Source organism: Amblyomma maculatum, chromosome 1, assembly GCF_055883805.1.
Source record: "Amblyomma maculatum isolate TAMU_Amacu chromosome 1, ASM5588380v1, whole genome shotgun sequence".
NCBI lineage: Eukaryota > Metazoa > Arthropoda > Arachnida > Ixodida > Ixodidae > Amblyomma > Amblyomma maculatum.
Genome location: NC_139344.1, coordinates 297,499,806 through 297,526,772, shown reverse-complemented (window position 1 = coordinate 297,526,772; position 26,967 = coordinate 297,499,806). Strand labels below are relative to the sequence as shown.

At 45.5% G+C, this 26,967-nt stretch overlaps 2 protein-coding genes across 2 annotated transcripts in view; both read right to left on the bottom strand.

The window, feature by feature from the left end:
- LOC146206858 (carboxy-terminal domain RNA polymerase II polypeptide A small phosphatase 1-like) overlaps positions 1–15,212 on the bottom strand; it is a 136,629-nt gene extending 121,417 nt beyond the window's left edge. Inside the window, exons 1-3 of the mRNA XM_084575832.1 lie at positions 15,206–15,212; positions 14,544–14,732; positions 14,353–14,477 (exon numbers count right to left, since the gene is read on the bottom strand). Of these exons, the coding sequence (XP_084431958.1) occupies positions 14,353–14,477; positions 14,544–14,732; positions 15,206–15,212 (321 nt within the window). The remainder of the gene's footprint in view (positions 1–14,352; positions 14,478–14,543; positions 14,733–15,205) is intronic.
- LOC146206859 (uncharacterized) lies at positions 621–12,492 on the bottom strand. Its single transcript, XM_084591636.1, has one exon. It carries the CDS (start codon positions 12,291–12,293, stop codon positions 11,109–11,111), a length of 1,185 nt encoding a protein of 394 aa, XP_084447762.1. The 5' UTR covers positions 12,294–12,492; the 3' UTR covers positions 621–11,108.
- Positions 15,213–26,967: the final 11,755 nt, after the last annotated feature.

Genomic DNA, 26,967 nt, shown 5'->3' with positions numbered 1-26,967 from the left:
AAAACAATTACATCTGGCAACAGTCGCTGCTGGTGACAGTTTAATAAAGCATGGCGTAGGCTTAGAGAAATGGTGTGACTACTTGGGTTTATTTGTTTGGTGTGAGATCTTAAACTGCCCTTTGCCTTAAGAGGGCTCGGGGCGAGTGGTGAAAATATGCATGCTGCCTCGCAGCATGTTGCAACACATACACACCGAATTCGACCCCTAAAAGCAAATGCAGCTGGCGGTTTGCAAACAAGTTGGAAGCCGTAATTAAAAACGTGCTTGAAAACCCATGCCCTTCGCTGACTGCGAATATCACTCCGTAGGACGAGCAAACCAACGCGCTCCATCGACAGCGTGTCCGAAGACGTACGTACCTTCAGGCGACGGGCAATCCATGCAGCACAGATGTCCGCACAGCTCCACCGCGCCACCGGTGCTCCCCAGCTTACTGCATGCTACACGCTGTTCCCCCACAAGTTTGCAGCCATCTGCGGAAGCCACCGCGCAGAGAGAGCCATGGAAGGAGCACGCCGCCACCACCGTCCAAGTCCGGTCACGGGCGAGCTCACATTAAAATGTGCACCTCAACTCTGCCCTCGGTAGGCTCTGAAAAATTGTTCAGTTATCCGGTGACAACTTGAAATGTGCCTGCGCCACACAAGCGTAATGTGGATCAACTACAGCCCTGCAATATCACGGTTATCCATGATAGGCATGAGCAGCAGGAGGCTAGCCACGGCCATACCCGTAAAACAATAACATGCCGGAAGTCCTGACTCACTGACTCTCAGCCAATGATCTAGAGAAAGGTTCGGTGCATACTTGTCGTATCCCCTTTCAAGAAAAGCTTGGTATACTGGTAGAAGGAAGCCCACACAGCAAGCGAACGCTGCCAGACCGTCTCTTCAATAACTTGGCGGATGTCGCAGCGGCCAAGGTAGCGTCGTTGCAGACTCGAGATTCTTGAGAAAACTAGTTTTCTCCACTGCTGGAGGAGCGATTTGAGTGAAGGTCGCTTTCTGAAACGAAAAACAGGCCTCAAGAGCCGCTTGGAGTAAAGTTCGAGTGAAGGCGTGTTCGTGAATACAGCGGTTAGTGTGTCTGCATAATCTTTTCGAATGTACCAACCGGCTTCATTCTGCTGACCCTCTTCGCCCCCCAGGTCTGTCACTCCCAAGCTTCTCCAGACCATTATAGGGGGGAAAAAATGCTGTTTACTCCTTCAAGTGAACACATCCATCAAAGCCACTCTGAATAAGTTTTTTTTTAATTTAGCAGGGCATTTCACTGCCTTTCTATAGTTTTTGTGTGGTGTCACAGGCATCATTTTTGGGCATAGCGGCTAGCTTGGACAGAACACACAGGAACTAGAGCAGAATACATTCACTGCACTTTCTGGTCTCACAGCTGGAAGCCAGTGATGAATTCCCCTGTGCAACCAGATATCCCATCAAAATGCATAAATAAAGTCACAGACTGAAACTCTTTTCCGATCCTCTTAATGCTTAGTCCATGGAATGAGTTGCACATAAATAGCCCAAATCCTTGCTACCCCTATGTCTTTCCATGGATTCAGAAACAAATGGAATCGCAGCACCGCAGGCATTTGGTCAGTGCTGCCAAACAGATTTGGAGCAACTTTTGGAGCAGTAAATAATGGACTTTGAAGCACATTGGAGCAGCTTGACAAGCGATTTGGAGCCCTTTGGAACACCTGTGTACCGTTTCTAAAAGGTCTGTTGCTCACCACGAAGCCAATATATCAGCTCAGCTATTGTGAACAAATCGATTTACAGCTATCTTGCCATTGCCTTCCCTATCCATTATTTCAAGGTGTTCTGCAGCAAGGAAGTGTACATAACACTAAGAAAGCAAGTATAACATGCATTATCTATACCAATGATTACCTCAAGTATTTATTCAATCAAAAACAATGAGTATGTATCATCATGAAGCCTTTTATTCAGAAGGAAAAGCAAGGAAAAACATGTCAGAACATGTAGATTTAAATTATGGCAAGGTCTGACATATCAATTTGATCAGAAATGGCTGGAAAGTAAATTAAAGCAAAAATAATGTTCTATACCAATTTTAGCCAAAGTTACACCATAAAAAAAAAATCCTCATAGGAAATGTCCATTTTGGTGCCACGACAATTCTTTCAGTAAATTTTCCCATATTGTGATTACATTTACGTTGGTGTCAAAAGATACATGAGGTTAGCTTTCTAGCAAAAGAAAACAGCTGTAGCAAGAGCAGGACCAGAAATATTGATCTGGTGACTGTCCAAAATTCAATTGTGAGAAATCGGCGAAAAACATTAGGGGCATACTTTTGAATTACCAAGGCTAACAGAAACTCGATAAAATGAGTTATGACTGGTTTTTGGTGTGAATGCACCATTTCCCATCGAGATAATTGCCCCTGCAACTCAGAAGCAAAATTATTTCGACAAAGTTAGTGATTCCGGATGCCACGCGTGACGCAGTTTCGTGATCGCCGCTGAAGTTTTCCGAGTGCTCAATCTGTCGCGCCCATGAAAAAATTACAAGGGCTCAACGCTGCTGAACCAAATAGTGAGCGAAAGCATTAGTTGCGGGTGACCAAGCGTTCCTCTCTTTTTCCTCTTCCTCGGCCCACATATAAAGCCCCGCTTTAACCAACCCGTATGAATGTGCCTTAATGGCCTATAGGGGTAACGTGAATGCCAGGATCCTAGCAGGCTGATTCTGACATAACCGTCCCATGTAAAACGAGAGACCCAAGTTGGCAGCTCCTGCCAGCCCACACCCTAGTGTCACGTGGGGTTTGACGTCACAGCATCCCTTGGGTAAGACGCAACTACTGCCGCGCTACGCTGAAGGCTTGAAACCTAGAGTAGTATTGCTTTCGCAATAAAACTGCTTAGGTATCACTTTTTCATCTGCATCATCATGACTACGATGCTCGAACGCGGCAAAAACCGCCTCGAGGGAAATGTTCACTCTCCTATATGTCGTGCCGAGCACCACTGGCTACACCCTTATCGGCCCAATGCGGAGCTGACAACAGGATGCCATGTCACTGGCGCACCTCTTATCTGTACCTTCCTTCAGTTTTTAGACCAGTTTGATGCTCGAATCTAAATTTTCCCCGTTTTGCGCCGTGGTCGTCACGACGGAACATCGCTAAACCAGCTAGGCCCAACTATGCGACCTTTTCAAAATGGTGCCAAGCCGCAAGCAGCCGAAGCCGGCAGCCAACCAAAAGTGGTCATTTGTGTCGCATGCTTTCGGAGCCCAATAGCAGCGCGTATTTCGCGCAAATTTATCCCTTTGTTTTCCGCTTCGGGTGCTTGCTCACGGACGCCAATTGTGACATGGGAATAGCCTGAATCACGATCTTTCGAACGAGATCAAAATGATGCCGGTGGAGAGTATTTCTCGATCTGCGGCCGATCAAAACTCAGCGCGATTTGACCTCAATTTAAAGGGTCAAAAGTTCAGATTCGCAACTTTGGAACGCTGTAAAGTGCGAAATATGCGGTATTTTACAACTGACTGCGCCCCAGACTGCAGCGTCCGTTCGACCTGAGCGGCAATCACGCTCAGAAAGCCACAGCGAGCTGCATTCATCACACCTGCAATAGATGCCGCTACACTACTAAAACTTATCATACTACGGCCCACAGCCTATTCGCCTCGGCTCCGGCCGCTCTGATCCCTCTACAGCCCTGTCGTCATCATCATTGCTTGATATTCATTTTGGAGCACTTTGGCACATTTTTGATTGTGTATCATGATGGCGCAGCAAATCGCGTTTGGCTCAGAATGGCGCAAGAGTAGAAGCCCTGTTTGGTTCACTATGGCAAAATCGACAAGAGAGTTTGAGTAGACAGAATTTCTCAGCAGCTTCATTAAAGGAAGCACGTCCTGGAAGCTTGGATATCAATACCGAAGCCATGCACAAGAATTGAAGCATATGCAAGGTGCAGTGGAATGAATGTTATGTTATGTTGGTTTTTATGGCGCATAAGCAACTAAGGCTATCATGCGCCAAGAGCAAGGTTAATATACCTTTTGGTTGCAAAAGAGGAAATGGCTATGTTAAATATCTATTTTTTTTTTTTTTTTGAAGTTTCTTTCTTGTAGGAAACTAAAAACAGATGCTGGGTCTACAAGTGCTCTTTCTCCTAAAAGTAAGGTGGGGTGGAATGGGATGGTATGGTTGTAAAATATAATAAAATTTTTCTCCGAAGTGCCTCAAGTTTGGAGCATGTAATTTGAGAATGGTTTACACTGAGCATCTCGCCACATTCCTCACAGGTCGGTTTGTTATGTTTCATCAGTAGTAAGTTAGGTGTATGATGCGTATGTCCAATACGAAGACTGCATACTATCACTTCTATAAAACGTCGATGCGTGCTCGATTTCCATTCTTCTAGTAAGGGCTTTATGAGGCGCAACTTATTTTCTTGGTTGTTCCATAGAGACTGTCATTTATCCTTCTGTTTATGTTTTATTATTTCATGCAATCTCTATGTGGCATGTGTACTTTCTGAATTGATTTGTTGTGGGCAAGTGCAGCACATTTGTCTGCTTTTTCATTGCTGTCAATGCCTACGCGACTTGGAACCCCACAGAACACTATGTTATGTCCTTGTGTCGTGATCAGTTTTACATTATGTATTATGTGACCAAGTAGAGGCATGGCAGCATTTCTGTGATTTAAAGCCATCAGTACACTCAACGAATCCATGTAGATGACACTGTCACGACCGCTGAATGAAGGCGCACTTGGGCACAGCCCGTCGCGTCGCCCGGAAGAGCTGTATTGCGCCTAGTTCTCATCGCCACCGCCGCAGCGCCACCGCTCCATGACGAGTCCGGGCGGAGAGCTGCGCGCAGCTGCCGTGGCTGTGCTTTCGTTTCGGCGTCCGCGCGGTCGGCGCTTGCTCAATTTAGGATTTATGAGCGGTGTTTCACACATTATGTGTGCTACGCGCAAGTTTGCTATTGATAAGGTGATAGCGGCATGTCATCATCACTGGGCTTTTCCAAGTCATTTGTGGTCTTCCGTTTACAACGAGAATCGAGGCAGTCGTGCGCTTCGCTGAGTGGGCACCCATTTAGTTGCGTTTTAACCACTGCAATAACGTATTACATATTACAATCTTGAAATCGGGACAAGGTTTGGGGCCATTTATTCAGCGTGCACTTTTCTGGAAACTTACAATTCAGGACGTAGTGTTCAACATTATTGTTCAGCCTGTTCCTCCGTTTTCACTGGAAATAATATTCAAGTGGGTACCACCACCTAAACATACTAGCTAACCCAAACTGTTGCAAAAGGAACAACACAAGACGGCCAATTCATCGACAAGCTCGCAGGCTCAGGCAATTTTTTTTTTAGTTTGATTATGAAGTCGCGTGATGCACAGAAGACACGCAAGCTTATTTTACAAGCAAAGAGCTTTCCTCGAAAAAGGTTTATGCGCAAGCGTGATTTTTTCCACTGTCAGATTGATGTTGCCTGTCCAGTTGGTCAGCAGTGATCGCATATTAGTTTGGTTAGGTCCTTAGTGTGACTACAGTCTTCTCTCCCGCAAATCAACCCCGGAAATTGCACAAAATAGGGAAGAAGGGCTGAAACCAACAGGTTGCATAGCTTGCTGCTTCTTCTGACCTCCGGGTACTTCATCACCTAGCTAACAAAGAAGCAAGGTGATTTTCAGATACCTTAGGCGTTAATCATCAAGAATTTTGATAAGTCCAGGGTTTTGCAGGAATCACAAGGCACAAAATTATTAAAAGGATGGGGACTAATAAAATAAAATTATTGACACCCTAAAATAAGCACTAGAAGATATTTAAACTTTGCTAATATATAATGAAAACACGGGGAGGCACTGAAAACAGAATAAATAAAGTTTCATGAGATTCTGTAAAAATATTCATACTTTCTCTTCACATGGATGTGCAAGGTAACCAGCCAGGAATGCAATCGGTGCTAACTCTATGTCAGCTGCTGGTTCACACCACATGACTGAATCACTCGAAAACTCTCTAGCAGCAGACGTGAGAAGGCAGTGGGCAAGGTACGACTTTCATAATCACGAATGCCAAGTTTTATAGCTGCCTAATTATTGATAGGTGCATTTGCAGACTTTAATGCTTGCAAGATGCCAACCTGCACCAAGCATGGCAAAATGTGTATAATGTCTAATCTCAGTCTATATTTTTTTCGCTAGTGGTACCTTCAGTATTTTCTCAGAGGTGAAAACTGCAGCCCTTGCGTCAACTCTGTCGTTCCCGCCATTGAATTGCCTTAGGCTGCTAAAAAGCAATACTACAGGCCCGCTGTTGAGGGCCTGCTTTAGGGCGTATCGGAAGCTGAAAATAAGATTCGGTTAAATGCCATGCACTAGTAAGGCACACAGAAGGCATTGTTGTAAGATACTTGATGTGATCAAGAAGGTACTTAATTAGGGCCACTGTTGATCTGGTTGTCATGATTGTTGCTTCGTACGTTTGCTTGGTTAGCCTTTGTTTCAACGTGCCTCCTTGGACCTGAATGTCTTCGATATGGCAAAGTCCAACTCTAACCAAGAGAGTCGCTCGTCATCCGACAAATAGAGCGGCTCTCTTGGTGTCTCCATGGCTTCAATGATGCGATGTTGTGCAAGGCATACCATTTTGATATCATTGTAATAAAAGTGATCGTGGCAGAGCTACCTTGAAACTCGCATGCTTCAGGATGACACTGGGGGTTGTCCAGGAGGAAATGAAGTGACGTAGCTATAACAAGTGAGGAAAATATATCTATTAGCCTGCGCACCTTCATTTTTTCAAGGTTGTTTGGCTCAACATGAGCCCGCATGAGTAACTTGTAATGTGGGTAGTTCGGGAACACGGAGGGGACGGCTGAAGGAAGCAGGATATTCAGTTTTATGTTCTTCCTGTAATCATCATCTGTGAAGTGCAGTTAGTATACCAGCGACTTGTCACTCAGCTTCCACCGGCTTCCTTTTCCGTCCTAGCCCTCCCGAGATATGTTTTCCAGCCATGCTGCTCGATGTTGTGAATCGCACGGGAACTCATGGTACCCGATCTTCAGATCTTTTCTTGCATTCGTGGTGCACAGCAGCACACAGCAGTTGCATGGCATGGTGCTGCATAAGCTTAGGACGCTGTTGACACACGCACCGATGACACGCATGCAGAACCATCAGAACCACGCGGTTATGCTGAGTAGTCAAAACGAAAACACGCGCCAACACAGCCAGCGCTCCTTCCGCATCGTCTGCTCGTCCGTGCCGGCAGCGTCTCGTCATGGAGTGGTGGCGCCCCCGCGGAGAATGACGGCGGAAACTAACTTCTCCCAATACGCGCTTCCTCAGCCATTGGGGCACGACGCAACGAACCGCACCAAGTGCGCCTCCATTGAGCAAGCTGTGACAATGTTCTCAACGACTTCATTCAGTTAGCCTTCTAACTAACCTTCTAACTAGCCTTCATTCACTACTTTTTCTACAGCTGTCAGGATAGCATAGGATTCCGCTGTAAAGATTGATGCGAACTGAGGAAGCCTAATTACTTGTTCCCAGTTCTCTTCCCCTCGGGCATAACCAACATAAGTAGAAGATTTTGATCCATCTGTATAAAACTGTATAGTTACTGTACTTTTCTTTCACTGTGCGAAATTCTTGTATTATATGCTCTTTGGGAGTTTGGCTTTTGTTGAAGTGTGTTAGAGCGAGATCACAGACTGTTGGAAGTTTGTACCATGGGGGCAGGGCGCTGTTTTTTGGCGCAGTATCGGGCAAGGTGTCCAGAATTTCTAGCTCACTGCAAATGTCTTCGAAACGCATTATCAGTGGCTTCGTTACTTGTGGTTTCTTTGTAAAAATTACTTGTGAGCAGCATGTTGAGACTATTGGATAGCAGAGGTGTTTTTTCTGTGACTTTATTCTAAGGACATAAGCACACGCGAGTGAGGCCCTTCTAACTTTCAGCGGAGGCTCATTCGTCTCCACATGCAGACTATCAACAGGGGATGTTCTGTAAGCGCCACAAGAAAGGCGCAAACCTAAGTTATGTATCGGGTCCAATTTCTTTAGATATGATGGTCTAGCTGACCCGTAGACTATGGACCCGTAGTCCAAGCTGGACTGCACAAAAGAACGATATATATGTAGAAGACGGCCTATCAGACCCCCAGTGTTTCCGAGAGAGAGCCTTCAGAATGTTTAGAGATTTCATAGCTGTCCTTTTTAGAATGTTTATGTGAGGCAGAAATGTTAATTTTCTGTCGAACGTTACACCCAGAAATTTATGTTCACTCTTTACTGGCAACTCAATCCCATTTAAGTGTATCTTGGGATCGATCTGTATACCTTGTTTCAGCGAGAACATTACCGCCACTGTCTTCTGTGGGGAAAATTTGAACCCATTTTTATCAGCCCATGAGGCTAGTTTAGTGTTAATTGTACTTGTCTTTCACAAACTGATATGTTTGAAGATGTGCAGGCTATTTGCAGGTCGTCGACATACAGTGAGAACATAATAGATATTAGGAATACCTTGCTAATAGAATTCATTTTTACAATAAACAGTGTTGTACTTAAAGTGCACCATTGAGGTACCCCATTCTCTTAAATAAACTTTCTTAACAAGGTGGTACCGAGAAGTACTTGAAATGTATGACCTGATAGAAAGTCCTTCAGAACAGAGAGCATCCGGCCGCGGATGCCTAAATCTGCTATATCGCGTAGGATCCCGAACCTCCAAGTCGTATCGTATGCCTTTTACATGTCAAAGAAAACGGCCAGGAAATTTTGTCTGTGTATGAAACCTTCTTGGACAGTATTTTCGAGACCTACTAAGTGGTCGGTCGTTGCGCATCCTTTTTTAAAACCACATTGATGAATATTAAGAAGTTTATGAGACTCTAAAATGAAGGTTAGTCGGATGTTTAAAACAGTTTCAAAACATTTTGCTAAACAGCTGGTCAGAGCTATGGGCCTTAAACTGCCAACTGAGGTCGGCGGCTTTCCCGGTTTCAGAAACGAAATAGCTTGTTTCCAAGCCTCTGGGAGTTTTCCCAGAGTCCAAATTTCGTTAAATTTCACAAGTGCCTCTACAGAGGATTCGGATAAATGAGCCAGCATTTCATAATAAATTTCGTCAGGGCCAGGCGGTCTGTTTTCTAGCAGCTAGGACATTCTTTACTTCTTGGAGTGTAATAAAACTTTCATATGGTTCATTTCTGCCACCACTTGTTGGAATTCTTTGTTTCACAGCTATGTTTTTGTATTTTAAGAACGTTTCTGTGTAGTGTGAAGAACTTGAAACGTGTGTAAAATGTCTGCCTAGTATATTGGCCTGTTCTTCTATGCTAGTCTGAACACCAGGAGCAGTGAGAATGGGAATTGTGAAGGGGGAAAAGTTTCCACTGAGTTCATTCACTTGTTCCCACATTTTCTTAGACGTCATTGAGCTATTTATTGCTGTGACATACCTATGAAAGTGTAAGCATGGTCCTCCTGTATTTTAGTGGCGGTTCGTTTGCTTCTACATACAGACTTGCCACCGGCGATGTCCTGTATGCACCAGTTGAAAGACGCAGACCCAGGTTATGTACTGGGTCCAGCCGTTTAAGGTATGACGGTCTTGCTGACCCATAGACCACGCACCCGTAATCTAAACAGGAGCGTACCACTGAGCGATAGATATGGAGAAGACATGTCCTATCAGAGCACCAGTGTCTCCTTGAGAGTACTTTAAGGATGTTGAGAGCTCGAGAGGCTTTGACTTTCAGGCTGTTTATGTGTGGGAGGAATATAACCATTTGTAGGAAGTCTCTGTTTTTCTGCTGTGTTTTTATACTTTAAGAAAGAGTCTGTGTAATGTAGGGAACTAGAAAACTGAGAGAAGTGTTCTCCCAATAGGTCAGCCTGCTCGAGTATACTTGTTTGTGCATCAGGGGGTGTAAGGAAAGGAACTGCAAAAGGAGAGAATTTGCCATCGAGTTTGCGGACTTGCGCCCACATTTTCTTTGCTGTGACGGAACTGTTTATTGAAGACACATAACCTTGCCAAGATCTTTTTTCAGCATTACGTCGAATATTTCGAGCCTTAGCCCTTGCCTTTTTATATTTAATTAGATTTTCCTGTGTAGGGTATCGACGAAAAATTCCCCAGGCTTTGTTCTGCTTCTTTTTGGCCTCTCTACACTCCTTTGTATACCATATCTTTCCATTCCTTCGTACTATTCCCGAAGTCTGGGGGATGGCTAAATGAGCAGCGGCAATGATACATTCTGTGAACTTTTCATTTTGCTCGTTGACATCGAGGCTGTCCGAAAAGAGTTTTTCTAAAGCGGCATGTTTTTGCAAGAGTGCCCAGTCGGCTAGATACAGTTTCCAACGCCGTGGTTTAGTAAAGGTGATTAATGGTGACGATGTTAGACTGATAATGATGGGAAGATGATCGCTTCCATAAGGGTTGTCAATAACATTCCATCTAAAATCAGTGAAGACTTGGTGAACAAAAGGACAAATCAATGCAACTCATTTTTCCAGTGCTTGAAGAACAGTAAGTGTGTTTGCCCGTGTTCAGGAGGCAAACATTGTTGTTGAGAATAAAATCTTCTAAAATCCGACCTCTGGAGTCTGTTTTTTCGCTTCCCCAAAAGGATGAGTGAGCATTAAAATCCCCTACTAAAATATATGGCTCCGGTAGTTGCATAAAAATTGCTTGTAAATCATTAAGTGTGATAGTGAAATGAGGTTCGATGTATAAAGAACATATTGTTATTGTTTTAAAATGCACCACGGTGACTGCAACAGCTTCAATTGAGGTTTTAAGGTTGATTCCTCATGTCGCAACGCCACCTTGGACCACAATAGCAGTGCCTCCGGAGAGCCTGCTTGAATTCTGTCGGTCACAACAGAAGACTTGATATTTTTTAAGAAAGTTTTTGTTCTGTGGTCCGAGATTGGTCTCCTGGAGACACAACGCAACTGGAGAAAATGAATTTAAAATGTCAGTTATATCAGTGTAGTTGTGTAAAAGCCCGCGACAGTTCCAGTGAACTAGAAATGCCATGGTGGTGGATTAGTTGGGGATAGGGTTGAAAATCTATGTTGTTGGGTCTTTTGGACCTGTTATTGGGACTTTGTCCCTTTTACGCTCGAGAGAGCCTTGCCGCCGCTGCTGCGGAGGCGAGGGGGGCGATGTGTCCATCATATCTTCAGATGTGCTAGACCTTCGTGCAGAAGGCACGGATACACTTGTTTTTGACCTCGCCCCTTGGGGCAAGGCCTTTAGGCCTGCTGACCTGGGGGTCGACGTGACCTGTTTTGGGGGTAGTGGAGTAGCACTAGCTACCTCCACAGGGGGCGCGGATGGCCCTGCACCACGGTCACTAGACGTGACCTGGGCAGATGCCGAGGTCTCCGATGACGCTGCGCCCTGTTGCGTCATCACAGAGTAAGTTGGATTCTGCACCAACGAAAGCCGCTTTCTTGCCTCTCCGAAAGTAATATTCTCCGTGACTTTCAAGGTTACAATCTCTTTTTCCTTTTTCCATGTAGGGCAAGATCGTGAGTAGGCTGGATGATTGCCTTCACAGCTTACGCAAATGTTTGCTTCGGTGTGACAGTTGTCAGTGCTATGTTCGTTGGAGGCACATTTTGAGCAGGTGAGGCGGCCTCGGCAGCTCCGGGAGCTGTGGCCATATCTTTGGCAATTGTAGCAGCGGCGTGGGTTGGGAATGTACGGTCTGAGCTTGAGTTTTTGGTAGCCTACTTCAACTGAGTCAGGAAGGGTGCTCAGTGCAAATGTTAGCACAATGTGTTTAGTTTGAATCTCGTTATTGTCTCTCCTAATTTTGATTCGATAGACATTGGTTACATTTTGGTCTCTTAGTCCTTCTAGTAATTCCTCCTCAGTCACGTATTTGAGATCATTATCTGAAATGACTCCACGAACTGTATTGAGTGACCTGTGGGGGCTGATTGAGACAGGGATGTCCCCGAACGACGTAACGGTTGTTAGCTTTTCACTCTGATGGTTATACAGCACTTCTAGGAGGAGGTCACCATTTGGTAGTTTCTTAATTTTGTAGCCCTGACCTATGGTACCTGTGAGCGTCTTTGTCACTAGGAATGGCGAGATCTGACGGGCAGTTTTTTCTGGGTGTTCCGAGTGCACGACATGGAAGTGGGGAAAGCTGTTGACATGTTTCGTAAAGAACTTGTTTGTCACATCGGTGCGCCCTCTCTTACTGGGAGGGCGATCAGTTTTAGAAATAAAAGAGGCCATGTAATTCAATTTTTGTTCGGTTATGATGCCAGCCACCCACCATAGAGTCCAACAAGGGGACGAGACAGGAGCTTGAGCAAGCACCCTGCCCACGCCAGCTGAACATCTTAACTATAACCTAATATGGTGCAACACAGGGTGGTTACTCCACACAAGGTTAACCCTCGCCGCCGGGAAGTAAGGAAAAACTAAGAAGAGAGTAGAGGACAGGAGAGCTTTAGGACAGACGATAGGAAAGCGAAAGATGGGGGGGGGGGGGAGGATAGGAAAGGGCGACTGCCGATTTCCCCCAGGTGGGTCAGCCTGGAGGTGCCGGCTATGGGAAGCGTGGGCCAAAGTGGTGTGTTGCCTCCGCCGAGGGGCCTTAAAGGTCCAAACACTCGGTATCAGTTCAACCACCAGGATCCCATCCCCTTTTCCCCAGACACGGCGATGCCATGCACGGCTAAGCATGGGTGCTGGGGTCCGTGGTGTCGCACAGTACACACACACACCTGCTTTAACAGGTGCCCCCTGCGGGCATGAGAAAGGAAACAGTGGAAATGGTTTAGAGTGCAGCGCGCACTCCTGCCGCTGTTTGAGGCAAGTTTATGAACAAGTGCTCTTGGTATAACTGCGCATGTGCAAGGTTCTTGGCCCATGCGCAGACTTCATATTTGTGTCAGGCGTAGGCGACAGATGGTGGTACACGGATGTGTAACCAGTTTTTCAACCACTCTCCAGAGGGCGCCATATATTGTGAAAAAGGCATTGGCTCACTGTTAACAAGAAAATAACAGTGCTTTTGTTGTAAAAGTAAGCAGTGTATGTAACACCACCTCAAAGTGCAAAGCGGCACAAAAGCTTTGGCTCACTGCAGTAAATACCACCTGTACAAACACCAGGACAGAAAGGTGTGACGCACACTGTAGGATAACATCCACTGCAAATATAAAATGCATGTAACGAGTGCAGTTTCCATACTAGGTGTCATGTCAAAAGTTAATACAGTGATGTAGTTCGTGTCATGTCAAAAGTTAATACAGTGATGTAGTTCACCACACACTGACACAAACTTCCATGGTCAACTGCAAAACCAAATCAGTGCATCTCTCAATTTGAAGCTGGCCACCTGAAAAAATCTTCACATGGCTCTCGTAATCCTAAGAAAACAGCTTTTTAAGTTCCACAGTCGAACAAATAATTGGAGCCACTGAGTGAAAACGGGCAACAAAATGAATGTGTTAAACCTAACATCGCAACTACTTCGGGAAAAATTAGACAACACGCAAATTGCCTCAGCAATACCAGATGAGCAAAAAAAATTAGCACAGTTTCACACAGAGGACTACTTTCAATTCGTCAGCAATGAACAACAGCCCTTTGTATGAAACACTACAGACATTGAAAGCATACAGCAGAAACTCATGCCTGTGCCAGCAAGTCGTCATACAGTTCCTGCAGTAGCGCAATGAACACTTCAAAGTGAAACAAGCCACATGTGTTAAACCTAACACAGCAACTACTTTGGGAAAAATCAGACAACACAAAATGCCTCAGCAATATCAGATTATGAGCAAAAAATTAGCAGTTTCACACAGAGGACCACTTTTCATTGGTCAGTAATAAAAAGCAACAGTCCTTTGCATGAAACACTGCACACACTGAAGACATTAAGCAGAAACTTCTCATGCCTGTGCCAGCAAGCAGTCATACGGTTCCTGCAGTAGTGTGATGGACACTTCAAAGTGAAAAACCACATCCTGGAGAGCAAATCCCAGCTCGAGTTAAACCATCAGCGATCTAAAACAGCATTTGCAAAAATAACACCACTGCAGCTCGCTGAAGAGAACAGCCTTCAGCGATTGGGTAGGGATGCAAAGCACAAGGCCCTTCCTACAGCTTGGCTGAGGCCTCAGAAATAGTTTTGGGAGCCCTAAGCTCAGTCAGCAAGACTAATAACAAGACACTGGAGCGAGTAGACAAACGAGCTACGTGACCAGTTAGGGCAAGTGACCAACCATCCAACCAGTACGAAAACTGCGCAGAGCGAGCTCACCGGAAAATATGGAGGTCTCACCTTGGGCGAGTACTGGCCATTCTCCTCAGCAATCACGGGATTGCTAGCACCTTGGTTATTGCTCCCGAAGCAGCACAGCAGCGTGTTGAGGAAGCCGCGCTGCCGGGGCTTCTTGCTGGAGGGCACTGCACGGGAGGAGGAGGGCGCTGTAGCGGAGGGTCCCTGCCACTGGCCCGGGGCCCCGGACTCACCGCCGGCGGCCGCGCTCTTGCGGGGCGGCGGGCCCCTGGCGCCGCCGCCGGGGTAGGTCGAGCCGCCCGTCGACGGGGTGGGCGCCCCGCCCCCCTTGCTGCCTTTGCTGGGCCGCGCCGTGCCGCTCAGCGCCGCCCTGAGCGCCCACACAACACTGCTCGGAGTGGCACCGACAAGAGCGCACGCCGCTTACCTTGGCGCATTACGACACTAGGGCCACATGGCTCTACGCGAGCATAGCAGCCGGCCGGGCTCCAAAGCGGCCGACCAAACACGCATAGCTTGTCCAGTTTCCTAACAGCAAGAAACACGTAACCGCGCCACCTTTCGCAGGCACGCGCCAGCCGCCCCGTGAGAGCTACCCCCAGCGGCCCGAGTGGCTGGCGGCAGCAGGCACCCCGCCCGACAAAACGCGCCCCAAACTGCCCAAACACGGCCGCGCTGGGCAAGTCGCATGCGCTCGCGCCCACAGACCCCGTATGCAGCCGGGCGCAGCGGTCTGAACGCTGTGCTCGTTCACTGTTCACCTGGCTCTGTGGCGACACTACCTCCCTCTCTACGAGCCCGCGATGGCGCCATATTGCAATGCACCTACCTCTATCTGGAGGAAAATTTGTTAGTTGTTCCTCTTCTCTGTTAACTTGAGTAATTATGGACGTACTGTCCATGGATCCCAAATTTGCTCTAGGCGACTGCAGGTACCTTGCAACAACACCAAATGAATAAACTTTGCAATAAATTAAAAAGTTTCAGGATCTCTCACGACTTCCTTCCGAGTCCATGTTAATAATTACTAGGCCTACTGAAGAGGGCTGCAAGTATTTTACTGCGCATGCCCAGACGCGCCTGGTTATTTAAAGCAGTGTCGCTTTTTGAGCGCTGTTGTTTTCGTGTTCTGCAACGTGATTTTTTGCGTTCAATTTCATCCGCAAACATGTCATAATTGCCTTTAAAAATATGCAAGAGTTGCTCTAGTTGCGCATTTTTCTATGCTGCAGGCGCTAGTTCACTTTCCCTTTTCCTCGCCTGCCCCTTCTCTCTCTCCGCCATAAATAGGGTTTTTTCGGTACCTACATGTTGACTATTATGTCCCTAGTTGAATCTGAATTTGTCCTCAGATTCTTGGCGGGCTGGCCTAGCCATGGGGCTGGCGGGCTTTTCGGCTCTTTCCTCGTTGTCGCCGAAGACGTCCAGAGCTTTTGGATTGAGGAGCTCTGGACCAAGCTCTGGACCAGACTAGTGTTCCTGTAGGGAGCATATACAGGAACACTAGACCAGACGATGTCGTCGTCGGCGCACTCGGGCAGTGGGCGTAAAGTCTCTCAGTTCATTGGCGTGGTTTTGCTGCAGCGGAGGTAGTGCGACGCACCCTTAACATTAAACCATTCAACTGCAAAAGTCGGACGTTCGATTCATGGGTACCGAACAAATTTGCGATGTCTGCGTCAACGATCTGACATCGGCCGTCGCTTCTCAGGTAAGCCATTGTCATTGCTGTTGTTTTTTGACATAGTGCGCAAAGTGCAGCGGTAGGTGGGTTTCGTGTCCATTTTTGTCCGCGAAATCAGTGCGAGAGGTGTCATTCAGCAGTGAATTAAGCTAAACAGCATCCTGGTACTTAATTGTTTTTGAGCTTGCAGATATGACAGATCAAAATTGGTGTGCAATTTGTCAATTATATCTCTGTGGCATGCATGCCGCCTTCTAGCTTTGGAAAGCAATCTGGAGACGGTGCAAAACTCGTGTGTATTATCAGACCATGTATCGATAAGCAGTGCAGCACAAATGACTTATTTATTTATTTTATTTATATATCACATATTGCGGACCAAACATGGTCCAAGCAGGAGAGGCACGGTACAAAAAACAAAGTACACAAAACTGACCCTGGACAGCATTGGTATTGACAGAGCACGCACAAAAAAAAAAAAAAAAAAAAAAAACGAACAATGAATACTTTTACAAAACTAAATGGGGTGAAATCACGCATCAAAAGACTACTCTAGTTAAAAGAAACACTGCACAAAGTCAACAACACACCGCATTACAGACAGTGTCAATTAATGATGCAGTCACTCGTCGGAAACAAGCAGTGGGGAAGGAATGGAATTCTTTCCAACAAAGCTTTGCACAAATATGTGTTTTTTTTTTCTATCAGGAACTTGCGACAGCACTACATGACAACGTAGGCACTGGGTATACTGTGTCAACTTGTTTTACAGTTCGGTCTGCTTATCTGATTCTAATTTAAGATGATTAGCATTAGCAGCCTTTGTTGTTTTAGTGGTTATTTTATTATATGTACAAAAGGAAGGAAAAGATGTTTGCCAGCCCCGGTATCTAATATCTGAAGCACCTGAACTGGGGCGGTGGAATTAAAGGGATAGCGAGGAAGGGGTAGAGGAAATCAAAGAGGTGAACGATAGGGAGAAAGGACAGGGTGGGTAAAAATAAAAAGAAATACATACACTATGACACAATATACAGTAGTTTGCTTGAGGCCCAGAGTAACGAATGCAGCGAGCTGCCAAAATGCGGCCAGGAAGGTAGTTTGCTTAACTTCCTTCAGGTCATTTGCAGCTGCCTTGTTATTGTATAAGTGTTAGTAGACTATAAACCTGGGCTGATATCGTATATGCAATGCTGCTTGGTAGAGCACTCACTTCATTTCAGTGTTTACATGTGTCTGTGCCATTTTTGTTTTTATTGTCAGCAGTCTTGCTGCAGTCTTGGAGACGCAGCCGCTCGTTTATTCTAGACAACTTTCGCATCTTGGCTCCCTAAATGTACAGTACATGTACCAAGGTATATATATGTGCATTATATTCAGTATTTTCATTTTATTTTTCAGTGCATGAGTATTCTTTCTGCTATGGATAGCACTTTATTAAGTGACTGAAAAACATTTATAGCAACAATTAAAACATATGAGTGTCAATCTGTGAGGCCAAATTGTTGCCATTGTCATTGGTATCGTCTGGACATGCCACACCCTATACCCAATGAACTACCTGTATAGTCATTCCACCAAACTGAAAGTGTATCTGGGTTGCAATACCCACTTATGTGCTATAATACCCCAGCACTCAGCCCAACACTACATCTCGTAACTGTCACACTTGTTGGCTGCTTACTGCACCGAGCTACTCCAGCACTCACTGTTAACACTGCACACCCCTATAATTTATTTATTTAATTCAAATACCTTAAGGGCCTTTGCGCGCATTACACAGGGGGGATTCATCAAATAAACACCAATAATTTACAATACAAGCAAAGAAAAAGCTGTAAGCAGAAATAGGTGCACAAAAAACCATGAACAATTTATGCAGTGACATCTAGATGCTAGAATCTAAGAAAGAAGACATCTAGAATGGGAGCAGTTAGGGATAAGAGTAGATGGAGAGTACCTCAGTAATCTTTGATTTGATGATGACATTGCCTTGCTAAGTGACTCAGGGGATGAATTGCAAAGAATGATTGATGACCTAGACAGGAAAAGTAAAAAACGTAGGCTTGAAAATCAATATGCAGAAGACCAAGGTAATGTTTAATAGCCTAGGGAAGGAACAGCAGTTTGCGTTAGGTAGCGAAGCACTGGAAGTAGTAGGTGAATATATCTATTTAGGACAGGTAGTAACCGCAGATCCGGACCATGAAAGGGAAATAACAAGGCGAATAAGACTGGAATGGAGCACATTTGGCAAGTACTCCCAGATTATTACTAGCAGCTTATCGGTATTGCTCAAGAGGAAAGTATACAACAGTTGCATCTTACCTGTACTTACCTATGGGGCTGAAACGTGGAAGTTAACAAAGAGGGTTCTACTTAAGTTGAGGACAACGCAGAGGGCTATGGAAAGAAAAATGGTAGGGATAACGTTAAGAGATAGGAAACGTGCAGAGTGGATCAGAGCAATAGCTCAAGTCAGACATTCTAGTGGAAATCGACAAGAAGAAATGGACATGGGCAGGACATGTAGCGCGAGGAAAGGATAAGCAATGGTCGCTTAGGGCAACAAACTGGATTCCAAGCGGAGGAAAGCGTAGCAGGGGGCGACAGAAAATTAAGTGGGTGGATGAGATCAAGAAGTTCGCAGGGGTCAAGTGGATGCAGCTCGCACAGGACCGGGTTAATTGGAGGAATATGGGAGAGGTCTTCGCCCTGCAGTGGGTATAGTCAGGCTGAGGATGGTGATGATGATCTAGGTGCTTAAATTAGCATTACCTCATGGTATAGGCATCCGCTCACTTTTCCTTGTTGTCATCCATGGCTCGGGCTTGCAACCTCTGACTGCTTGCTCCTTCACACCCTCGTAGGATAGTCGTGTATGGCGTGCGAGTGCCGTAGATATAAACTAGTATCCTTCAATGCTCTGACCTCACCCAGTATTATTGAGCACTAGACTGGCTTCAGCATTTTGTGCTGCCCTAGCTTAAGCATCTGTTGCAAAATTAAATATTAGCAGCCACATTCTCCTGATGTTCTTGCTTTAAATGGACATCAGTATATAGAACAACGGAATGATGATGGGAAAATCATATTTCCACAAATACAACACAAATGGAGATTTAGGCCTCAGGAAAGCTTTAAATATTTAACTTGATCTCAAACAGTTCAGGCCTGCCATAGTCGAGCCCCCACTTTGCTAAAAAAGAAAAGCAAACAAACAGCAACTGCATGCTAAAATGCAAATACATATGGATACGTTGACATCGTTTGAGAGGCTACACATTTCAGATGCATGCGACGCAATCGTGTGCAGCTACTGTCACTTCCTTGATACTGTCCAGACCTGTACCTGCTCATTGTGCCTTACGTTCCCTATTCCTGTGAACTGTTTCAAAGCTTTCTCCTTGTCAACGGCTTGTGTCACCTTCTTCCTACGCTTACAGCCACTTTTGCCTTAGCATGCAACATGCTTGATTCCATGATCTTGAAAAGGCTATAACAAGTTCCTGCATGCACATGGAAGCAAATTTGTAAATATTTTGTAGGGCACAATGCTTTGGTGTTATACTGCTACACTTGTCTGTTTATTTGTTTATCTGTTATGTTTTTTTTTTTTGTTTTTTTTTTTTTGTCCTACTGTTATACGTGCAGAGCTCTGCTGTCGTAGTACTCGAGATGCTTGGGGCATTAAACCCCATAAATCAAGTTACCAACCAACCGTCTCTTGGCACTAGGCTTATTTCTTTTATTCCACAGTTTTTCAGTGGCAAGAAAGCATGCTGTCATCAGTCTCTCCTTCCTCCATCCTTTTGATCGCCTTGTGGTTATTTCTTTCCCTGTATCATATAAGGGGGACACTCTCCTATGTATAGATAAATCAGCTACCGTGCGGTACCAGTTTATTGCAACATTCTTAGCAAAATGTATTCACTACAGCTTAAATGTGGTGCTGTCATTATATCATAAGCAGAACAGGCATTCGGCACCCCTGCTCCTGACCTGGAGCTCCGGCTTCTACACGGCCTACCCCGACGTGAAGCAACTTTGCTGTGCCGCTTGTGGGTTTGTGTGGCGTACACCAATTCTCATTCGTTTGTGATAGGTATGGCTAATAACCCTGCATGTGCAACCTGTAGGTCTGACGAGACTATAGGCCACATTATTTGCGAGTGCACCACATACAGTGCGGAAAGACAGGGTCTCTGCCCTGCACAGGAGTGTCTATATGGACACCCGCTGCGATCGTCTGCGGTGAAGACTGCTCTGCTTCATGAAACCACGGGCCTGATCGGTAGTCCGTGATTTTGCTGCGATGCGACGTTCTCGTTCTACAAGCTTCTTGGTATCTTCATGCAGCATATTCACCCTCTGTAATTTAGCATTGCGTCAAGGTAACCTGGTTATTTCTTTTCATCACCTTTCAAGACAACTGTCCCGATTTCATAAAGTGTAGGGTTTCTGACGACAGGAATTCCTTGGAAGTCATAGAAATAAATGAGATCCACAATCATGAGCTGTCTAGGGTATGCATATACATGTCCATCGCTCAGTGGAATGGTGTCAGTACGCTGTTAGAACAGGTCTTGTGGTAACAACAACCATTGTCTGAGGTGGTCCTTTAATGGGCATTTAAATGCTATGTAACTACAGGTACTGATAGAACTCTTGATCATGTTATGTGATGATGCGATCCTTGCATGCATATAGGTATACATTTCAGAATCTGCAGTGCACCACTTGACCATTTGCCACCAGTTTGTGTGAAAATGTATTTTTCATGCATGTTAACCAGTATTTAACAGATGACCCCTGTGCACAAGCCAAAAGTGCCACGAGCCAAATGTCACGAGGCCACACGACATGGCAGGAGGTGTTAAGTCAAGCTTGCAAAGTTATATTTGAAATATGTTCTGGGACGTTTCAGCTCCAATTAAGAAAGGTTGAGGCTTACAGAGGTCTATGCCAGGTTGTCTATCACCTAACAGGGCAGCCTACGACCGTATGCTAATGAGTATATCTGAGATAACAGAGACATGAATTAAGGAATTAGTAATTATGTTTGTAGCAAAGGGCATGTAAATTAACGGGAATCCACAGTGGGATCTGCAGACAAGAACCATTAACGCTGGCACACCATACCCTTACAGGTGGAGATTAGGAGTCTCCCTAATTTTTTTTTCTGCTCTTAAGCTTGTCATTTCCTTTGTTCTTCCAGATGAGGAAGATGTGAAAATGATAGCATCGAAAATTCCAGAGACCATCGTTAACAAGCATGCTGATCCCAACAGCGTAAAAAGGAATTTCAGAAAAGATGGGTGACTAGTAATGCTGGCAACAGTTGAAGCTAAGTGGAAAGGCATGAAATTGAAATGCAACATATGCAGAGATATGTTGCGAGACGACCAGTCTGTGGTGTGCGACATCTGTCTCCGTTAGTTTCATCAAGTGATTGGACAAAGCAGATGGGGCTTGTGGTTTTGTGATAAGTGCAGTGTAGTAGCATAGATGCAACCTTGCCCATTAATAATTGGAGTGGAGTAAGTGCATTGTTTTGTTTTTGTAAGATGTTCATGGTTTCCATGCAAACATTATGAGAATTTGTTTCCTAGAGAATGTTTGCTGAAATGTGAATATAATGTGCAATAAAAGTAGTGTTTTCTTGCTATTTACTTTTCCTTGTATACATTAGTTCTGTGGAGGAAACCACATGCTAGAAGGAAATGTAATGGCATGCATTTTGATACTTGGCCCCGTTGTGCTGGCTCAGTAGTTAGAGTGCTTGGCTACTGAACCCAAAGATGCAGATTTGGTTCCAGCCAGAGCAGGAGCATTTCCATAGAGGCGAAACAATAGGCCGTCATGAACCGTGCGGTGTGAGTGCATGTAAACGAACCCCAGGTGGTCGAAATTATACCGGAGCCCTCAACTATAGTGTTCCTCATAGCCGTAGTTATTTTGGGATGCTAAACCAGATATATATCGCATCATACTCTGAGTAAGATGCTATTCATGGTCAGTTAATCATACACTAAATGATCAATTTTTTTCTGCATGGTACAGCAGCTGTTGTACAATTTTACTTTAGCCTTCATGAAGAATATCACACTGGCTCCACATGGCCTTCTGCTGATCCTTGATATGCGTCACAATCACACACCAGAATATGTATTTGTCTAAGCTAGGGCACCTATGCATGCAAGGAGGGGACCGTTACTTTCCATTTGTCAGAACTGAAATGCACGATCCACATCATTTCTGTAATTCAACTGCCTGCTATTTGAACTGTCCAGCATTGATGCAAGTTTCAAAGAACTGCAATTAGCAAATTAATCCAAGCAGGAAACCATGCCAAGAACTTCTTCGGTTTCATTTTTAACAACTGTTTGAGAACTAAAATTAGCCAAATGTTGCAAAACATAGATGAGAGGTTACAAAATCTAAAAAACAATGCAGCCTACCTGTGGCATGTAGGGTTTCACATCCTAAAGTGACATATGTAGCTATGAAAAATACCGTAGTGGAGAGCTCCAGACTAATTTGACTGCCCGGGCTTTGTACTTTGCGTTGACATCTTGCAGGAAACAGAAGCATTTGCATTTCACCTGCACCAAAGTGCGACTGCCATCACTGGCATTAAACATCACGACCTTGGGGCAAGTAGCCGAACGTGCCACTAAGATGTCACAGCGTCTACGTACATGCTATACACGTCAACCTTTCTAGCATTAAAGCTGTCACATGCATTGCAGATATTCATGTTCAGCTTTGGACTGACAAGTTTAAAAGTGTACTATTTGTGTTTGTCTAGCATGAAAAACAAGGGAAACTAAGGAAAAACAAAAAAAAATTAACATGTTGAAAAAGCACTAGTCATTAACACATAAAGCATATTCGTTCCTTTATTAATGATAAAGTGGCCTTCAACAATAGTACAAAGCCTGAACGTTTAGGAAGGTGCTGTGCCAGGCAGCTATTTTACTGAAACCTGAACCATTTCACCTGTAGTAATGAGCATCCCGGCGGTGTGGGCTGGGCACTTATTTTTCGGTCCACTCCAACATGCGAAAACTGCATTATGTGCATTCCCATTTTCCGAGTTTTGAACTCTGTAGTGCAGGCTAACAAATTGTCGATGACTTATTTTCTTCTCATTGTTGCACAGCGCGTGTAAATAAATTACCACTGCACCTATTAAACACTGACATGCACGTGCAACATCGCCGATCATAAACGGACACACTGATGTCCGTCCGGACATCGGTGCACTCATCACAGCACTCTTCGTAGTCTCACACAGCACTCTAGTAGGACGTAATCCGTACATCACAGCATCTCACGGTAAGCACAAACCACACCTTCAACAAACACGAATGACTCGATGCTTGGGCTAGAGACACGCCGGCGGCACCCAGCTTTTTCAGCGCCGCTTGTAACGGGTCTTGAATATTTGGGGGCCGGGATTTAAAAAATTCCTATGCAAAATCTACTGCCCCATTCGAGCTGAAATAACGTTCACAAAGTAGCAAAATATCGTCTACGTTATCTGATAAGTGATTCAACATCGGTACTTGTCTAGATTTTCCGAAATCGAGAAAAAACTGCTCTCGGCGGCGTGCACAATTTTCGCAGAAGAAAGTCGAAAAGCTATTTTGACATGATGCGTCATCTGTCGAGCATTGAGACAAGCTCCATCCCGGCCGTTGGCGCGCTTGCCTCGCTGCCCGATTCGACGGTATGGCAGTGGAACTGCCGAGGATTCCCGCGCAAGCGAGTGTTAGTGCAACAACATCTCGAGCAAATAGTTGAAGAACCTCTAGCCATAGCCCTACAGGAAACTGGCAAAGGAGTAATTAAATTATCAGGATATCAAGCGTTTGCTAGTGGCCGGGGAGAAAAATCCCGGGTCACTACATTCGTCAAAAGGAACGTAGCGGTAATCGAACATGAAATTAGTTCTCGTGACATTGAGGCGGTTTTCGTTGAAATCATCACAGGCAGGAAGAAGGAACCCAGTATTTTCGTCCTAAACATATATAGCTCTCCTCAGCAGCGCAAAGTTAGGTTCAAGACATTATTTCGCAAAGCAATGAAGGCAGCCGGAGCTAACCCCCTGCTAATTGTAGGAGACTTCAACGCCTGCCACCAAGAGTGGGGATATAATAGGCAAGATCCGAAGGGCAGGCAGTTATGGGAAGATTTTCACGAATTAAACCTCACCCTGCAGACAGACTCTGGCTGCCCGACGAGGGTGGGGAACAGTGTGAGCAAAGACACAACCCCAGACTTAACATTTACCAAAAACATAGAGGAGCTTAGGTGGAAGAACACAGAGCTCAACTTTGGAAGCGATCATTACGTCCTCGAAATAACGCTTAAACGGGGAGTCAAACTAAGACGAGAAAAGATCATCAGCGCAATCGAATGGGAGAAATTCAGACAAATTAGGGAATCTGCAAACATCGACGAAAATATTGAAACTATCGACGATTGGGCAGAAACCCTCATGCACCACGTTAAATCCGCTACCATTACCCTAGAGGGGGACGATGCACCGAAAACAGTCGACAGGAAACTCCTACACATGTGGGAAGCAAAAAAAGGTTTGGAAAGACGCCTCCGGTGTCAGAGATGGAACCGAAACCTAAGGCGAAAAATAGCCAGGCATAGTAAGGAAATTGAGGATTATGCAATTAAACTCTGCGAGCAAAACTGGTGTAACAGGTGCGATGAAATGGACGGCAACATGAGCCTTTCAAAGACGTGGAGCCTGTTACGATATCTTCTTAATCCCGACAGTTCGAAAACACAGTCAAACACAACAATAGCAAAGGCAAGACACGCGTTCGAGGGGACTGACGCGGAACTAATAACTAAACTCGTAGACACATATGTCGGCGATACAACATCCCTCCCTCTTAGGCAATACGCGGGCCCACCGAACGAGGCCCTCGACGCGCCCATCTCAGAAGCCGAAGTTAGAGCCGAAATCCTTAGCTTAAAGACGCGATCAGCTCCCGGCCCCGATGGAATAACAAATAAAATGCTACGAAACCTAGACGACGCTTCCATAACGGCACTCACCAACTACATGCAAGAAGTATGGAATAGTGGTCGTCTTCCCCAGCAGTGGAAAACTGCAAACGTTGTGCTAATTCCAAAACCTGGCAAGCCCCCGAAATTGGAAAACCTCAGACCTATTTCTCTAACCTCATGCATTGGAAAGCTTATGGAACGCGTAATCCAAACAAGGCTAACTGATTTCATGGAGAAAAACGACCTGTGGCCGCACGAGATGGTCGGGTTCCGACCGGGCCTGTGCACACAGGATGTTGTGCTCCGATTACAACATGACATAATTGACTCGAAATCCAGAGACGCGAAGGTAATTCTAGCACTAGATCTAACAAAAGCATTTGACAACGTAAAACACCAGGCAATTCTCGCGGGACTACAGGAATTAGGAGTCGGCGAGAGGACATATAATTACGTAATGGATTTCCTGACAAACAGGACGTTGAAACTAAAGTTTCAGGACCTAGAATCCCCCACTGTCCACCTGGGAAGTAAAGGAACTCCGCAAGGCTCGGTGCTCTCCCCCTTCCTTTTTAACGTGGTGATGAGAGGCCTTCCTGCCGCTCTTAAAGTCATAAAAGACCTGAAGTTCAGCATTTACGCGGACGACGTTAATCTCTGGATGAACAATGGCAGCGATGGTAGCATAGAGGAACGCCTACAGGCGGCGGCGGACACCATTGTGTCCTACGCGGCCGAAAGGGGTCTTTCGTGCTCTCCGCAAAAATCCGAACTTTTCATGTCTAATCCAAAATCAATGAGGTGCAAGGGCGACTTTAACGTAGAAATTAGGGTCGACGGCAGAACCGTACCAAGAGTTCAGCAAATCAGAATCCTCGGACTATTTATTCAAGAGGACGCGTATAACGACGGAACGATAAAAAAACTCACTACCTACGCGGCGCAAGTAACAGGAATATTTAGGAGGATTGCATTCAAAGGCAGAGGCCTCAAAGAGAGAAGCCTCTTGAGACTGATGCAGGCGTACATAATAAGTCGAATATGCTATGCCACACCGTTCCTCAACATCAGGACCAATGAAAAAGATAAGATAGACGCACTCATCAGGCGTTGCGTCAAGAGGGCGCTGGGTCTACCCATCTCCTCTTCTACGGAACGCCTGATAGAAATGGGAGTGCATAATAGCTGGACGGAACTTGCTGAAGCGGTGAGAATCGCCCAACATGAAAGGTTAAGTAGATCGAGCACAGGTCGAACCATCTTAGAATGGGTGGGTCGAAAAATAGATAGGGGCACAGCCGACAAGGTTGTCCTACCACCACAATGTCGCGAGAACATCATTGTCCGTCCTCTCCCCCGCAACATGCACCCAGAATACCACAAGGAGAGACGGGAGAAGAGAGCAGAAGCACTGGTTAAAAGTGCAAAAGAATTCAGAGTAAAAGAAGTTGCCTACGTAGACGCTGCAAGCGGCCTATCAGGGGCGGCAGTCGCCGCTGTAGGCGATGGTAGCGGCGCACCAGTCGTCTCCGCCACCATCCGAAGTAGAAACATAGACACGGCTGAAGAGGTCGCAATAGCGCTCGCTTGCATCGGAACGAAGGCTAGATTGATCTTTAGCGACAGTAAAACTGCTCTCTGGAATATCTGAAAAGGCAGGGTCTCACAAGAAGCCGCCCGAATTCTAAAAGCTGCAACTAAAATCGATCGCAAAATCACCCTAATTTGGGTCCCAGCACACACGTCCGTCCCCGGCAACGAGGCGGCCCATGATTTAGCCCGAGATCTCTACTTCCGGGCAAACGCGGAGCCGCCCGACTGCCAGGCGATGGACGAACGGTTGCAAACCTGTAAAGAAATAATCGAAAATTATAGATTAGGAAGACGTCTGATGCCGCCACCGGATCCTAGCTTAAATAATAAAGAGGCCATAGCCT

Coding starts and splice junctions, on each gene's coding strand:
- LOC146206859 (XM_084591636.1), bottom strand. CDS start 12,293: ATGGCCTCTTTTATTTCTAAAACTGATCGCCCTCCCAGTAAGAGAGGG.